Source organism: Ranitomeya variabilis, chromosome 1, assembly GCF_051348905.1.
Source record: "Ranitomeya variabilis isolate aRanVar5 chromosome 1, aRanVar5.hap1, whole genome shotgun sequence".
NCBI classification, from domain to species: Eukaryota; Metazoa; Chordata; class Amphibia; order Anura; family Dendrobatidae; genus Ranitomeya; species Ranitomeya variabilis.
The window spans coordinates 139,463,712-139,481,328 of NC_135232.1; the positions used below are offsets into that span (position 1 = coordinate 139,463,712).

A 17,617-nucleotide genomic window follows, 5' to 3' on the forward strand; every position below is an offset into this window, starting at 1 on the left:
GCACTGCCCCCTGCTGACTATTACCATCGCGGCTGCCCATTATTGACAGGTTTTTCCCTTGCATGTACATAGGGAGAGACTATTTCTTACCGTCAATTACTTGGAGCGGCACTGGGAGAAGCCATTTGGAGGCAGTGCTAGGCTAGTCTTGTTTCCAGCTATGATTTCCGCCTGGATCCTCAAAGTATATTTTCCCGAAGTGCTGGAGCGCTTCACAGAATAATATTCGTGGCTGCAATTGTACACCCAGGCTACAATTCATGCTGCCCATAAATTGGACAGTATGACTCGCCTAACAGGTTCCCTTTAACCCCTTTTCAATGTTGGGCGTAATAATACTCCCATGTCGGAATCCCTCCCTTTGATGTGGGTTCTGGCGCTGAACCCACATCTTTCCCTGCACATGTCAGCTGCTTTGAACAGTTGACATGTGCCTCTTAACAGCCGCGGGTGGATCGCGATCCACCCACGACTGTTTACCTGTTAAATTCCACTGTCAATCTCTGACAGCGGCATTTAACTCGCCCTTACAGGAAGCGCGCCGGAAGTCTGCCCCTCGGTGACCCCGTCACATGATCGCAGGTAACCGATGAGTTGGCATGACAATCAGAGGTCTCCAGCAGACCTCTATGGCTGTTATAGCCGGATTGCCATGAGCGCCTCCCGGTAGTCGGCGCTCATAGCAAGTGAGCATTTCTGCTACACACAAGTGATCTGATCATCGCCTGTGTGTAGCAGAGGCGATCAGACAACTGCAGCTTCTAGACTATTGAAACATGCAAAAAGTAAAAAAAAAAAAAAAAATGTTTTAAAAAATATAACGATCAAATCACCCCCCTTTCACCACATTCAAAATAAAACAATAAAAAAACCTCAAACATACACATATTTGTGTTCAGAATCGCCCAATCTATCAATATATAAAAGTAATTAACCCGATCACTAAATGGCATATCGAGAAAAAAATTTAAAATGTCAGAGATAGGCTATGTGCACACGTCAGGATTTTCTGCAGAATTTTCCTTAGCAAAATCGGACTTTTTCTGCAGGAAATCCGCATGCGTTTTTTTCACGTTTTTACCGCCTTTTTTTTTTTTTGCCTTTTTTTTCCTGGAACTTTCCCAATGCAATTAAATAGCGCTAAAAACGCGAAAAATCCGCAAAATTAATGAACATGCTGCGTTTTTTACCACGTTGCATTTTTTTCCACGGAAAAAAACGCAACATATGCACAAAAATTGTGGAATGCATTATAAATGATGGGATGCATATGTATGCGTTTTTTAAGCGTTTTTATAGCGAACAAAACGTGACAAAATTCTGAACGTGTGCACACAGCATTACGGTTTTTTGGTTGCCGCTACATTGCAATAAAATTCAATAACGGGCGATCAAAAGATGAAATCTACACCAAAATAGTATCAATAAAAACATCAGCTCGGCGCACAAAAGATAAGCCTTCACCGAACCCCAGATCACGAAAAATGGAGATGCTACCGGTCTCGGAAAATGGCGCCTTTTTTTTTTTTTTTTACTAAAGTTTGGATTTTTTTTCCACCACAAATAAAAAAGAACCTAGACATTTTTGCTGTCTATGAACTCTTAATGACCTGGAGAATCTTAATGGCAGGTCAGTTTTAGCATTTAGTGAACATTGTAAAAAAAAACAAAAAAAAAACACTTTTTTGCAATTTCACCGCACTTGGAATTTTTTCCCTGTTTTCCAGTACACGATATGTTGAAACCAATGGTGTCGTTCAAAAGTACAACTCGTCCCGCAAAAAACAAGGTTTCACATTTTGACCCAAAAATAAAAAAGTTATGTCTCTGGGAAGAAGGGGAGCAAAAAACGAAAACGCAAAAACTAAAATACCTCTGGTCATGAACGGTTTAATATTTTCCAAATTCAATCCTCACCGATGCTAGTGAGGTGAAATATTGATTAACCCCTTTTTGACATGTGTACATGTACGTCACATGTTTTATGCTGATGTGTGAAGGCGGCTCAGCAGCTGAACCAGCTCCGTACATGTTGGATGCTGGCCATTACAAATACCTATAACATTAGTGATCAGCGCTAGCTCCAATCTCTGCAGCTGAACATCATAGATTTGGAGGTCAATAGCAACTAGTGCATTTAGGTGATTTTGAGGAGGTCAGGGCCTCCCCTTTGTCACTCCCATTGTGCTCCCCCACCTCATTTTTTTAGGCAACATTACACTGTAATACAGGAGTATTTCAGTGTATTGTACCTGTGATTGATAGTTCAAGTCTATGGGGGCTAAAAAAGGTTTAAAATAGCCTTTCATTTCCCAATCTGTAAATAAAAATAAATATTTTTATCATCAATTAAGTTACAGGTGTCAGAATATGGCGATGCAAAATATATATGTGTGTGCGAGTGTGTATACATATTATTAATGTGTGTATGTGTACGTATTTGTGTATTCATATATATCAGTGCATTTCAATATCAGTACATTTCATATCGAGATAAACTGCATATTTTTTTAAAGTAGCAGCCAGACCTAACTAATACAGTTCCCACCTTTCCTCTATTGTAGACTGTGTGAACAGACAGACTTTTCTCGCAAAACATTGTTTCCATCCTTTATTGTTGGAATATTTTGGCCCGAAACCAGAACAATGGTCTTCTTAACCAAGAATATCAGTGCCTTGACCGATCTTTTAATGATGTGTCATAAGATGATGCACCATGTAGATAAGGTGAGTGTTATGACGATAGCCATATATACAGATCATGCGGAACTGTCAGAGGTTAGCATTACTCCATGCTCTCTATATTGATCCTTCCAACTCCAGATAGATTATTGATGGCATTGGCTTACAGTAGACATTGTCCTTCATGGAAAAGTGAACAGGAAAAAGCCTTTACTTACACACAAAATTGTAAGGCTTGTTTTGAGTTTGCCAAAAGACCTGTGTAAGACTCCCCAAATGCATGGAGGAAGGTGCTTTGGTCAGATGAGACCAAAATTGAACTTATTAGCCACCACGGTAATCGCTATGTCTGGTGCCAAACCAACAAAACTCATCACCACAAGAAAACTATCCCCACAGTGAAACATGTTGGTGGCAGCATCATGCTGTGATGATATTTTTCGGGAGCAAGGACAGGTAAAATGGGCTGAGTCGAGGGAAAGATGGATGGTGCAAAATACATGGATATCCTTGAGCAAAACTTGTTTGAAAGTGATTTGAGATTGGGACAGAGTTTCACCCTCCTACAAAACAATGACCCAAAGCATACTGCTAAAGCAACAGTCGAGAGGTGTAAATGGAAACGTGTAAATGTTTTGAAGTGGCCTAGTCTAAGCCCAGACCTTAATCCAATTGAGAATCTGTGGTCAGACTTGAAGATTGCTGTTGACCAGAGGAAACCATCTACCTTGAAGGAGCTGGAGCAGTTTTGCCTTGAGTAATGGGCAAAAATCCCCATGGCAAGATGTGGAAAGCTCATAGAGACTTATCCAAACCGACTTGGAGCTGTAATTGCCGCAAAAGGAAGGCTCTACAAAGTACTGACTTTTTTTGGGGGTGAATAGTTATGCACACTAAAGTTTTCAGTTATTTTGTCCTTTTTGCCGTTTGCTTCACAATAAAAAGAAAAACTAATGTTCACAGTTGTAGGCATGTTCTTTACATGAACCTGATGCAAAGCCTCCAAAAAAACAGTGAAATTCCAGATTGTGATGCAGCAAAACACGAAAAATGCCAATGGGGTGAATACTGTATATACTCGAGTATAAGCCGACCCGAGTATAAGCCGACCCCCCTAATTTTGCCACAAAAAACTGGGAAAACTTATTGCCTCGAGTATAAGCCTAGGGTGGAAAATGCAGCAGCTACCGGTGAATTTCAAAAATAAAAATAGATGCTCCATACCGTTCATTATGGCCCCATAGCTGTGCCATATAGTGCTCTGCACCGTTCATTATTGCCCCATAGCTGTGCCATATAGTGCTCTGCACCGTTCATAATTGCCCCATAGCTGTGCCATATAGTGCTCTGCGCCGTTCATTATTTCCCCATAGCTGTGCCATATAGTGCTCTGCGCCGTTGATTATTGCCCCATAGCTGTGCCATATAGTGCTCTGCGCCGTTCATTATTTCCCCATAGCTGTGCCATATAGTGCTCTGCACCGTTCATTATTGCCCCCATAGCTGTACCATATAGTGCTCTGCACCGTTCATAATTGCTCCATAGCTGTGCCATATAGTGCTCTGCGCCGTTCATTATTGCCCCATAGGATGTGCCATAGAAAGCTGTGCTGCTGCAATAAAAATAATAAAACACATACTCACCTCTCTTGCTTGCAGCTCCTCAGCGTCCCGTCCCGGCGTCTCTCTGCACTGACTGATCGGGCAGAGGGCGGCGCGCACACTATATGCGTCATCGCGCCCTCTGACCTGTACAGTCAGTGCGGAGAGAGAGACGCTGGGAAGACAGAGCGGCGCCCGGCGTGTGGAACGCGGACAGGTAAATATGACATACTTACCTGCTCCCGGCGTCCCGCTCCTTCCCCCGGACAGCTGGTCTTCGGTGCCGCAGCCTCTTCCTCTGTCAGCGGTCACCGTTATTGCTGATTAGAGAAATGAATGGGAGTGGAGTGGAGTCCATATTCATTTCTCTAATGAGCGGTCCCACATGACCGCTGAACAGGGGAAGAGCTGCGGCACCCGGCAGGTAAGTATACCTCAGCGCCCTCTCCCCCTCACCCGCCGACCGTGACTCGAGTATAAGCCGAGAGGGGCACTTTCAGCCCAAAAATTTGGGCTGAAAATCTCGGCTTATACTCGAGTATATACGGTACTTTAGCAAGCCGGTATAGCAGTTGGAAAGGGTTCAAGGTATAAAATTTTACTTGAACGGCCCTCATAAAGTTTTCTAAATTGGGTTTATAGTAAAACAAACAAACAAACAAAAAACTGCCATATGTATTAGATGAGTGTTAATGGCACATTCACAAGTAACGCTCGATTTGGGCTTAATGAAAGTTATTAGCAATCTGACTATACATGATCATTGTTGATACTGACAGTAATAGAGAGATGGTCCTGACCAGATAAAAATCTGTTACATCATTTAAAATTATTATAGGTCCTTGACTAATGGCAATAAATGCTCTGATAACCAGACAAGAAAACACATGAGACTGCGCAGAGGAATGATGTCTGCAGTATCAAATATAAAATTTTTATTTGTTATGTCTTTTGTACTAAAACTTTATCCTCCAGTCACCTGTACAATAAATAGAATCAATGTCATCCGAACTGTTAACATTATTTAATACAGTGGGGAAAAAAGTATTTAGTCAGCCACCAATTGTGCAAGTTCTCCCACTTAAAAAGATGAGAGAGGCCTGTAATTGACATCATAGGTAGACCACAACTATAGAGTCAAAATGAGAAAACAAATCCAGAAAATCACCTTGTCTGATTTGGCAAGATTTATTTTGCAAATTATGGTGGAAAATAAGTATTTGGTCATTAACCCCTTAAGCCCCGAGGATGGTTTGCACGTTAATGACCGGGCCAATTTTTACAATTCTGACCACTGTCCCTTTATGAGGTAGGAACTCTGGAACGCTTCAACGGATCCCGGTGATTCTGACATTGTTTTCTCGTGACATATTGTACTTCATGGTAGTGGTAAAATTTCTTTGATATTACCTGCGTTTATTTATGAAAAAAACGGAAATTTGGCGAAAATTTAGAAAATTTCGCAATTTTCCAACTTTGAATTTTTATACAATTAAATCACAGAGATATGTCACACAAAATACTTAATAAGTAACATTTCCCACATGTCTACTTTACATCAGCACAATTTTGGAACCAAAATTTTTTTTTGCTAGGGAGTTATAAGGGTTAAAAGTTGACCAGCAATTTCTCATTTTTACAACACCATTTTTTTTTAGGGACCACATCTCATTTGAAGTAATTTTGAGGGGTCTACATGATGGAAAATACCCAAGTGCGACACCATTCTAAAAACTGCACCCCTCAAGGTGCTCAAAGCCATATTCAAGAAGTTTATTAACCCTTCAGGTGTTTCACAGGAATTTTTGGAATGTTTAAATAAAAATGAACATTTAACTTTTTTACACAAAAAATTTACTTCAGCTCCAATTTGTTTTATTTTACCAAGGGTAACAGGAGAAAATGGACCACAAAAGTTGTTGTACAATTTGTCCTGAGTACGCCGATACCCCATATGTGGGGGTAAACCACTGTTTGGGTGCATGGCAGAGCTCGGAAGCGAAGGAGCGCCATTTGACTTTTCAATGCAAAATTGACTGGAATTCAGATAGGACGCCATGTTGCGTTTGGAGAGCCCCTGATGTGCTTAAACATTGAAACCCCCCACAAGTGACACCATTTTGGAAAGTAGACCCCCTAAGGAACTTATCTAGATGTGTTGTGAGAGCTTTGAGCCCCCAAGTGTTTCACTACAGTTTATAACGCAGAGCCATGAAAATAAAAATCCTTTTTTTTCCACAAAAATTATTTTTTAGCCACCAGTTTTGTATTTTCCCAAGGGTAACAGGAGAAATTGGACCCCAAAAGTTGTTGTCCAATGTGTCCTGAGTACGCTGATACCCCATGTGTTGGGGTAAACCCCTGTTTGTGCGCACGGGAGAGCTCGGAAGGGAAGGAGCACTGTTTTACTTTTTCAACGCAGAATTGGCTGGAATTGAGATCGGACGCAATGTCGTATTTGGAGAGCCCCTAATGTGCCTAAACAGTGGAAACCCCCCAATTATAACTGAAACTCTAATCCAAACACACCCCTAACCCTAATCTCAACTGTAACCCTAACCACACCCCTAACCCTGACACACCCCTAACCCTAATCCCAACCCTATTCCCAACCGTAAATGTAATCTAAACCCTAACTTTAGCCCCAACCCTAACTTTAGCCCCAACCCTAACCCTAGCCCCAACCCTAGCCCTAACCCTAATGGGAAAATGGAAATAAATACATTTTTTTAATTTTTTAATTTTTCGTAACTAAGGGGGTGATGAAGGGGGGGTTTGAGTTACTATTTATAGCGTGTTTTCTAGCGGATTTTTGATTGGCAGCCGTCACACACTAAAAGACGCTTTTTATTGCAACAAATGTTTTTTGCGATACCACATTTTGAGTGCTATAATTTTTCCATATTTTGGTCCACAGATTTTTAGTGGTAACATTTTCGGGCACGTGACTTTTTTGATCGCTTTTTATTCCGATTTTTGTGAGGCAGAATGGCCAAAAACCAGCTATTCATTAATTTCTTTTGGGGGGGGCGTTTATACTGTTCCGCATTTGGTAAAATGGATAAAGCCGTTTTATTCTTCGGGTCAGTACGATTACAGCGATACCTCATTTACAGTTATATGAAAAAGTTTGGGCACCCCTATTAATCTTAAGCTTAATGTTTTATAAAAATTGTTTTTTGCAGCAGCTATTTCAGTTTCATATATCTAATAACTGTTGGACACAGTAATGTTTCTGCCTTGAAATGAGGTTTATTGTACTAACAGAAAATGTGCAATCTGCATTCAAACAAAATTTGACAGGTGCATAAGTATGGGCACCCTTATCATTTTCTTGTTTTAAATACTCCTACCTACTTTTTACTGACTTACTAAAGCACTTTTTTTTGGTTTTGTAACCTCATTGAGCTTTGAACTTCATAGCCAGGTGTATGCAATCATGAGAAAAGCTACTTAAAGTGGCCACTTGCAAGTTGTTCTCCTGTTTGAATCTCCTCTGAAGAGTGGCATCATGGGCTCCTCAAAACAACTGTCAAGTGATCTGAAAACAAAGATTATTCAACATCGTTGTTCAGGGGAAGGATACAAAAAGCTGTCTCAGAGATTTAACCTGTCAATTTCCACTGTGAGGAACATAGTAAGGAAATGGAAGAACACAGGTACAGTTCTTGTTAAGGCCAGAAGTGGCAGGCCAAGAAAAACATCAGAAAGGCAGAGAAGAAGAATGGTGAGATCAGTCAAGGACAATCCTCAGACCATCTCCAGAGAGCTGCAGCATCAACTTGCTGCAGATGGTGTCACTGTGCATCAGTCAACTATTCAACGCACTGTGTTTTTTTGCCACCATGCATAACGCCTTTTTGTATGACCAAACAACTCAATCTTGGTTTCATCAGTCCACAGGACCTTCTTCCAAAAAGAAATTGGCTTCTCCAAATGTGCTTTTGCATACCTCAGCCGACTCTGTTTGTGGCGTGCTTGCAGAAACGGCTTCTTTCGCATCACTCTCCCATACAGCTTATCCTTGTTCAAAGTGCGTTGTATAGTTGACCGAGGCACAGTGAAACCATCTGCAGCAAGTTGATGCTGCAGCTCTCTGGAGGTGGTCTGAGGATTGTCCTTGACTGATCTCACCATTCTTCTTTGCCTTTCTGATGTTTTTCTTGGCCTGCCACTTCTGGCCTTAACAAGAACTGTACCTGTGTTCTTCCATTTCCTTACTATGTTCCTCACAGTGGAAATTGGCAGTTTAAATCTCTGAGACAGCTTTTTGTATCCTTCCCCTGAACAACTATGTTGAATAATCTTTGTTTTCAGATCACTTGACAGTTGTTTTGAGGAGCCCATGATGCCACTCTTCAGAGGAGATTCAAACAGGAAAACAACTTGCAAGTGGCCACTTTAAGTAGCTTTTCTCATGATTGCATACACCTGGCTGTGAAGTTAAAAGCTCAATGAGGATACAAAACCAAAAAAAGTGCTTTAGTAAGTCAGTAAAAAGTAGGTAGGAGTATTTAAAACAAGAAAATGATAAGGGTGCCCATACTTATGCACCTGTCAAATTTTGTTTGAATGCAGATTGTACATTTTCTGTTAGTACAATAAACCTCATTTCAACGCAGAAACATTGCTGTGTCCAACAGTTATTAGATATATGAAACTGAAATAGCTGTTGCAAAAAAAACAATTTTTATAAAACATTAAGCTTAAGATTAATAGGGGTGCCCAAACTTTTTCATATAACTGTATATCTTTTTTTTATGTTTTGGCGCTTTTATACGATAAAAACTCTTTTATAGAAAAAATAATTATTTTTGCATCGCTTTATTCTGAGGACTATAACTTTTTTATTTTTTCGCTGATGATGCTGTATGGCGGCTCGTTTTTTGCGGGACAAGATTACGTTTTCAGCGGTACCATGGTTATTTATTTCTGTCTGTTTGATCGCGTGCTATTCCACTTTTTGTTCGGCGGTATGATAATAAAGCATTGTTTTTTGCCTCGGTTTTTTTTTTACGGTGTTCACTGAAGTGGTTAACTAGTTTTATAGGTCGGGTCGTTACGGAAGCGGCAATGCTAAATATGTGTACTTTTATTGTTTTGGTTTTTTTTATTTAGCTAAAGGAAAATATTTATTGGAACAATATATATTTTTATTATTATTATTTATTTAGGAATTTTTTTTTTTTTTTTACACATGTAATTTTTTTTTTTTTTTACATTTTTACTTTGCCCCAGGAGGGGGTATCACAGTAAAGTGACAGATCGCCGATCTGACACTTTGCTGTGCACTGTGTCAGATCGGCGATCTGAAGTGCACAGAAGGGAGACTTCCCGGTGCCTGCTCTGAGCAGGCACTGTGACGTCACCTCCCTGCAGGACCCGGATGCAGCCCGCGGCCATTTTGGATCCGGGGCTTGCAGGGAGGAGACGCTCGGTACAAGGTGAGCACATCGCCTTGTACCGATCGTCTCAGGGAAGCCCGCAGGGAGCCCCCTCCCTGCGCGATGCTTCCCTGTCCCGCCGTACACTGCGATCATGTTTGATCGCAGTGTGTCGGGGGTTAATGTGCCGGGGGCGGTCCGTGACCACTCCTGGCACATAATGCCGGATGTCAGCTGCGATAGTCAGCTGACACCCAGCCGCGATCGGCCGCGATCGGCCGCGCTCCCCCCGAGAGCGCGGCCAATCGCTATGACGTACTATCCCGTCGGTGGGAATTAAGGCCCACCCCACCTCGACGGGATAGTACGTCATATGGGATTAAGGGGTTAACAAAAGTTCATCTCAATATTTTGTTATATATCCTTTGTTGGCAATGACAGTGGTCAAACGTTTTGTGTAAGTCTTCACAAGGTTGGCACACACTGTTGGTATGTTGGCTCATTCCTCCATGCAGATCTCCTCTAGAGCAGTGATATTTTGGGCCTGTCGCTGGGCAACACGGACTTTCAACTCCCTCCAAAGGTTTTCTCTGGGGTTGAGATCTGGAGACTGGCTAGGCCACTCTAGGACCTTCATATGCTTCGAAGCCACTCCTACCTTGTCCTGGCTATGTGCTTGGGATCATTATCATGGTGAAAGACCCATCCACGGTTCATCTTCAATGACCTTGCTGATGGAAGGAGGTTTGCACTCAAAATCTCACGATACATGGCCCCATTCATTCTTTTCATGTACACTGATCAGTCGTCCTGGTCCCTTTGCAGAGAAACAGCCCCAAAGCATGATGTTGCCACCCCCATGCTTCTCAGTAGGTGTGGTGTGTTTTGGATGCAACTCAGCATTCTGTGTCCTCCAAACATGACGAGTTTGGTTTCATCAGACCATATGACATTCTCCCAATACTCTTCTGGATAATCCAAATGCTCTCTAGCAAACTTCAGACGGGCCCGGACATGTACTGGCTTAAGCAGGGGGACATGTCTGGCACTGCAGGATCTGAGTCCCTGGTGGTGTAGTGTGTTACTGATGGTAGCCTTTGTTATGGTGGTCCCATAATAATTGCTAGGAGTTCAAGTCCACTAATGTTTCCAAAATTTCCTAAAAACGTTCATTGATAGTTATAAAAAGACAGGCTAAGTTATATAACATATTAAATAATGTGTGCAAAAACTGTAAACCGCTGCGTAATATGTTGGCTCTATTTAAATAAAGAGATTGTTTTTATTATAAAGAGGTCAATTGCAAAGACGCAGGTGTTTGCGGCTGTAGATCCACAATAAAGTAACAGGCAGAATTAGTGTAGATCCGCAATATACATAGAAAAAATCACCCAAAGTAATAATATCACTGTATGCATTCATGGGAGATTGGGATTGAGAAAGTGAGCAAATCAAGAAGTGATAATAGTCCATATATTCTCAAAACTATTAAAGGATCAGTTTGTAGAGTGCTGGTGCATATATGGCTATATTGTGTATATACATAAATTTAGTTAAATTATTGTATACTAGTATTACCCTCTATAACCGGCATGATTAAGCAAAAAAAGATTACCCATATATAGGGTCATAAGTCTAAGATGTACAGTGGGGGAAATAAGTATTTGATCCCTTGTTGATTTTGTAAGTTTGCCCACTGAAAAAGACATAAATAGTCTATCATTTTAAGGGTAGGTTAATTTTAACATTGAGAGATAGAATATAAAAATAATCCAGATAATCATAGTGTATAAATTAAATTTATTTGCATTTTGCAGTGAGAAGTATTTGACCCCCTACCAACCATTAAGAGTTCTGGCTCCTAAGGGCCAGTCAGACGCTCCTAATCAACTTGTTGCCTGCATTAAAGACAGCTGTCCTACATAGTCACCTTTATAAAAGACTCCTGTCCACAGACTCAATTAATCAGACTTCAACCTCTACAACATGGGCAAGACCAAAGAGCTTCCTAAAGATGTCAGGGACAAGATCATAGACCTGCACAAAGCTGGAATGGGCTAAAAAACCATAATTAAGACGCTTGGTGAGAAGGAGACAACTGTTGGTGCAATAGTAAGAAAATAGAAGAAATACAAAATGACTGTCAATCAACATCGATCTGGGACACCAAGCAAAATCTCACCTCGTGGGGTATCCTTCCTCATGAGGAAGGTGACAGATCAGCCTAAAACTACACAGAGGCAACTTGTTAATGATCTCAAGGCAGCTGGGACCACAGTCACCAAAAAAACCATTGCTAACACATTACTTCATAAAGGTTTAAAAACCTGTAGTGCCTGCAAGGTCCCCCTGCTCAAGAAGGCACATGTGCAGGCCCATCTGAAGTTTGCCAGTGAACACCTGGATGATTCTATGAGTGATTGGGAGAAGGTGCTGTGGTCAGATGAGACAAAAATTGAGGTCTTTGGCATTAACTCAACTTGCTGTGTTTGAAGAAAGAGAAATGCTGCCTATGACCCAAAGAACACCGTCCCCACTGTTAAGCATGGAGGTGGAAACATGTTTTGGGGTGTTTCTCTGCTAAAGGAAGAGGACTACTTCACCGCATCAATGGGAGAATGGATGGAGCCATGTACCATATAATCCTGAGTGACAACCTCCTTCCTTCCGCCAGGACATTAAAAATGGGTCGTGGCTGGGTCTTCCAGCAAGACAATGACCCAAAACATAAACCTAAGGCAACAAAGGAGTGGCTCAAAAAGAAGCACATTAAGGTCATGGAGTGGCCTAGCCAGTCTCCAGACCTTAATCCCATAGAAAACGTATGGAGGGAGTTGGAGCTCCGAGTTGCCAAGCAGCAGCCTCAAAAGCTTAATAATTTAGAGATGATCTGCAAAGAGGAGTGACCCAAAATTCCTCCTGACATGTGCGCAAACCTCATCATCAACTACAAAAAATGTCCAACTGCTGTGCTTACCACCATGGGTTTTGCCACCAAGTATTAAGTCTTGTTTGCCATAGGGATCAAATACTTATTTCTCACTGCAAATTGCAAATAAATTTATATAATTTATACAATGTGATTTTCTGGATTTTATTTTTGATATTCTATCTAACAAGCCTTGGATTACAAAAGAACTGAAATACTTACTAAACAACAAAAACCAAGCATTTAAAATGAAGGTTTCAAAGAAACTGAACAGATACAAATTGGCTTAAAGGGAAAAAGTAAGAATGCCTGTGAGGCGTTCCGAATTAAATCCGAAAATAAATTGTCACACAACAATTCCATTGAGGAGTGGTCAGGCATGAAGCAGTTAACTGGGTTTAAGACAAGGCCGGAGCGTGGGGAAGTGGATCTGCTCATGGCTAATGAAATGAAGGCATTTTTCAATAGATTCATCAAAAAATGCGCAGCGTCATCAGGAATGGGGGATGGAGCAGGTGAACGATCGTCAGCATTGACATTGGAGGATAATCTGTCTGCTTTCACTGTCTCCCCAAGCGATGTGAGGAAACAGTTTAGTAAACCAAGTCATTGGCAAAGCAGCTAGGCCCGATTTCCTCAGTTTATGTGTCCTCAGAACGTGCGCAAACCAACTGTGTACTGTCTTCCAGCTCCTGTTTAACAGGAGCCTACAATTTCAGAGAGTATGAATACTGTGGAAGACCACCTGCCTGGTTCCGGTTCCCAAGATCACTTTTCTGACTTCCTTACACAGCTATCGTCCAGTGGCCTTAACATCGCATGCTATGAAGTCCTTGGAGAGAATAGTACTTGTCTACTTGTGCCAGAGGGTGAGGGCCTACACTGACCTCCTATAGTTTGCGTACCAGCAGAGATTGGGGGTGGATGATGCGGTAGTGTCTCTGCTACATACAGTACATTCATTCTTGGTCAATGATGGACCTGCAGTGTGCACCATGTTCTTTGACTTCTCAAGTGCTTTCAATACCTTACAGCCGCCCTTACTACGAAATAAGTTGACTGATATGGCGGTAGATGAAGGGATGGTGAACTGGATAAACGACTACCTAACGGACAGGCCGCAGTTTGTAAGGATGAGGGAGGTGGTATCTGGCAGTGTATGGAGCAGTGTTGGAGCCCCTCAGGGTACAGTGTTGTCGAACTTCCCCTTCACATTGTATACAGCTGGCTTTCAGTATAAATCAGATCTCGGAATGGAAAATATATATTTTGTAGCGGCGCTTAATGTAGGTGCATAAAATCAGCTGCAGGTGTTATCCCAAAACCACATAGGGAGATGATAAAACTACAAGAAGATATACATTGTAACACCCGCGCTTGAAGGGTAATATGCACTAATGGGATACCAATATACACGAACAATCTTACAAATAATTACCTGCTTAGTGTATAAAGAGCTGTCTGACGTTGTCTGCTGAGAGGGGAAATTTCAATAGGGTATATGTTGACTCAACTAGAGTAAAAGAAGGGGGTAATTACTACACACACATCTTGACCAAATGGCATACGGTGATTAGGAAACACTAGAGCAGGTATATCTTATATGCGAATCACGCTTTACTATTTGCATATAAATGTGAAAGGGCTTACATAGAGAGCGGATAAGACTTAGTGAGGGAAAAGACTTATGGAAGTACAATAAGAAGGGCGGAACTTCTGTTAATAAAGAACTGGTACCTGTGGTTCAAGGTACACGCTGTATCCGAAAAAGATGAAATCAGATCTCTTTCACCTCCAAAAATTCTCAGATAACGCAGTGATGGTAGGGGTCATATTGGGAGGGCCAGGGGGAGGAGGAATATAGAAGAGTGGTTTCTGACTTTGTGGATTGGTGCCAGACTAAAGGTACCTTCACACGAAACGACTTTGTAACGATATCGCTAGCGATCCGTGACGTTGCAGCGTCCTCGCTAGCGATATCGTTTCGTTTGACACGCAGCAGCGATCAGGATCCTGCTGTGATGTCGCTGGTCGCTGAATAAAGTCCAGAACTTTATTTGGTCGTCCGATCGCCGTGTATCGTTGTGTTTGACAGCAAAAGCAACGATACCAGCGATGTTTTACACTGGTAACCAGGGTAAAAGTAAAAAAAACAAACAGTACATACTCACCTGCGCGTCCCCCAGCGTCTGCTTCCTGACACTTACTGAGCGCCGGCCCTAAAGTGAAAGTGAAAGCACAGCGGTGACGTCACCGCTGTGCTGTTAGGGCCGGAGCTCAGTCAGTGTCAGGAAGCAGACGCTGGGGGACGCGCAGGTGAGTATGTACTGTTTGTTTTTTTTACTTTTACGCTGGTAACCAGGGTAAACATCGGGTTACTAAGCGCGGCCCTGCGCTTAGCAACCCGATGTTTACCCTGGTTACCCGGGGACCTCGGCATCGTTGGTCGCTGGAGAGCGGTCTGTGTGACAGCTCTCCAGTGACCAAACAGCGACGCTGCAGCTATCGGCATCGTTGTCTGTATCGCTGCAGCGTCGCTTCGTGTGAAGGTACCTTAACTGTCTAGAACTAAATGTGAAGAAAACCAAGGAGATGGTGGTGAGTTATAGAAGGAAAAAGGATGATTACTTACCGATTACTATTGCTGGCCAGGAGGTGGAGATGGTTGAGAGCTACAAATATTTGGGGATTCACCTTGACTGCAAACTTGATTGGAGGTTTCATACAGAGAAGGTTTACAATAAGGGAATGAGCAGACTGTACTTTTTACGGAAGCTCAGGTCGTTCAGTGTGTGCAGTAAAATGCTCTAAATGTTTTACCAGTCCGTTGTGGCAAGCGCCATCTTTTTTGCTATTATATGCTGGGGCAGTAGTGTGCGAGTGGCTGATGCTAATAAGCTCAACTTATCAAGAAGGCAAGTGCGGCTGTTGGCCTCCATCTTGACTCTTTTGAGGAGGTAGTGGAAGATAGGATTCAGATGAAGTGCAGGGCTATAATGAACAATAATACACACCCACTATACGAGCTGTTCTTGAAGCAAAAGAACACATTCAGCAGTCGTCTAATCCTACTTAGGTGCAAGAAGGAGAAATTCAGGAAATCGTTTGTGCCTACTGCTATGGGGATATATAACAATTTCCTAAGGGTGAAAGACGACAATGACCTATGGCTGGTGCACTAATGGCAATGATCAGAGATTTAAGTACCTACATTCACCCAAATTTGTTTGTTACGTAATGTGGTTAGTCATGTGCAAGGTCTGTATCTAGTAATTACTTTCTATAATGCTGTTTGTAATGTTTGAAATCCTGTTTTGTAACGCTGCTGTAATACCATAATTTCCCTCGGGATCAATAAAATGTATCGTATCGTATCTCTCAATGTTAAAATTAACTTACCCTTAAAATTATAGACTGTTCATGTCTTTGTCAGTGGACAGACTTACAAAATCAGCAAGGGATCAAATTCTTATTTCCCCCACTGTATATGTTACAAGTAAAAAGATCATCACTAATCTAGATATATACATTGGATCACCTTGCCTATCATTCGCCTGTGCGGATCAACTGTACCAGTAGCCCCAACGTGCGTTTTCCTTGGGCTTCCCCAGAGTGCTGTAACTCACTGTGTGTCCATCTTATATATGAGCATATATGAAGTGCAAGTATAGTGTTAATGTACACGTAGTAAAATATTAAGCCGTGCATCTCACATGAGAATATCGGAGAGTGGGAATCAGAATAGATGTGTTAAGTGTCATACAGAGATGATATACCCCAAATATTAAATAGCAATAAATGAAGATATATATCTATATTACGTTAGATAAGTATGTGATAACAAAATAAGTGCATTGTGATCAGTGAAATATAGGTAAGATGAAAAATAGTGAGCAACTTAATGAATAGTGAATAAATTATGTACAACAATATAAACGTGCCAAACACATGTAAAAACAAATATCCTATTAAAGATGGTACATACATTTCACCACTTCTTGCCATTCAACCCGTATAGCGAGATTCCCACATAATATGGTGATCAGATCCATAGATAGACCTTTGATGTGATGAAGGTAACTTCAGATAGTAGACATTCAAAATTCATTAAGAATGTTAAAAAGTAAAACATGATGAAATAAAAAGCACACAGATTAAAATGCAAATCAGGGATATAATATTCATAAAAATGAAACAAATCTTAGTTGTTCATTAAGACTGGCTGGTATCATGGTACAAAAAATTGTGATCCATCAGCACTCTAGTTGTGCTAATGTACGAGTCATGTCTCCACCCCTAATGTCACTTCATATTTTCTCTATACCTCTGATTTTTAGATAATTTGAGTTACAGTTGTGGTAATTCCTAAAACATCTTGTGATTGTTTTTATCATAGCCATGTTCCCCACCTCCCGAGCAGCCATAATGTCTTGCACATACGGGTGCATACCCGAACCTCTTTATGAGGTGAGCCCCACATGTATCAGGTCACTTGTATTCTTTCTGAACATCCGCAGAGGTGAAAGACGTGGCACGTGTCAGATTTCTTCAAGCCAGACAGTCTCCACAAGGAAAACATCCCCACTTCTGTCTCCCTGCATCAAAGAAATCCCAGGATTTTGCCACATAGTGGCTTCTCACCGGGATATTTCTGAGGTTTTTACTTCTCCTAGCAGTCACTAAGGGTATACCGGAGAGGTGTCTCAACAGGGTGGGTTCCGTTTTTAAAATCGCCCAGTGCCTATGGAGAATTTTTCCCCTTGTTTCCCATTGATGATTGTAAGTGGAAATATAGCGGATTGCAAAATCACCAGATTTTTTAACTCTAGTTGAGGTGAACATATCACTCCTCGAATGTTCCTTGCCCATAAGTAACCATTTTTAATGAATCTTTTGCTATATCCTCTAGCTAAAAATTTCTACCCAAGGTCCACAGCTTGATTCTCCAAACATCTTTTCTGAGGTACATATCCTTAACCGGAGGAATTGCCCAGTGGGAGCTGCTTGAATGTTTTTTCCT

At 41.5% G+C, this 17,617-nt stretch overlaps 1 protein-coding gene across 1 annotated transcript in view; it reads left to right on the forward strand.

Moving 5' to 3' along the window:
• SLF1 (SMC5/6 complex localization factor 1) overlaps positions 1 to 17,617 on the forward strand; it is a 178,205-nt gene that overhangs the window by 86,556 nt on the left and 74,032 nt on the right. The window contains exon 11 of the mRNA XM_077289233.1: positions 2,565 to 2,727. Within this exon, the coding sequence (XP_077145348.1) occupies positions 2,565 to 2,727 (163 nt within the window). The remainder of the gene's footprint in view (positions 1 to 2,564; positions 2,728 to 17,617) is intronic.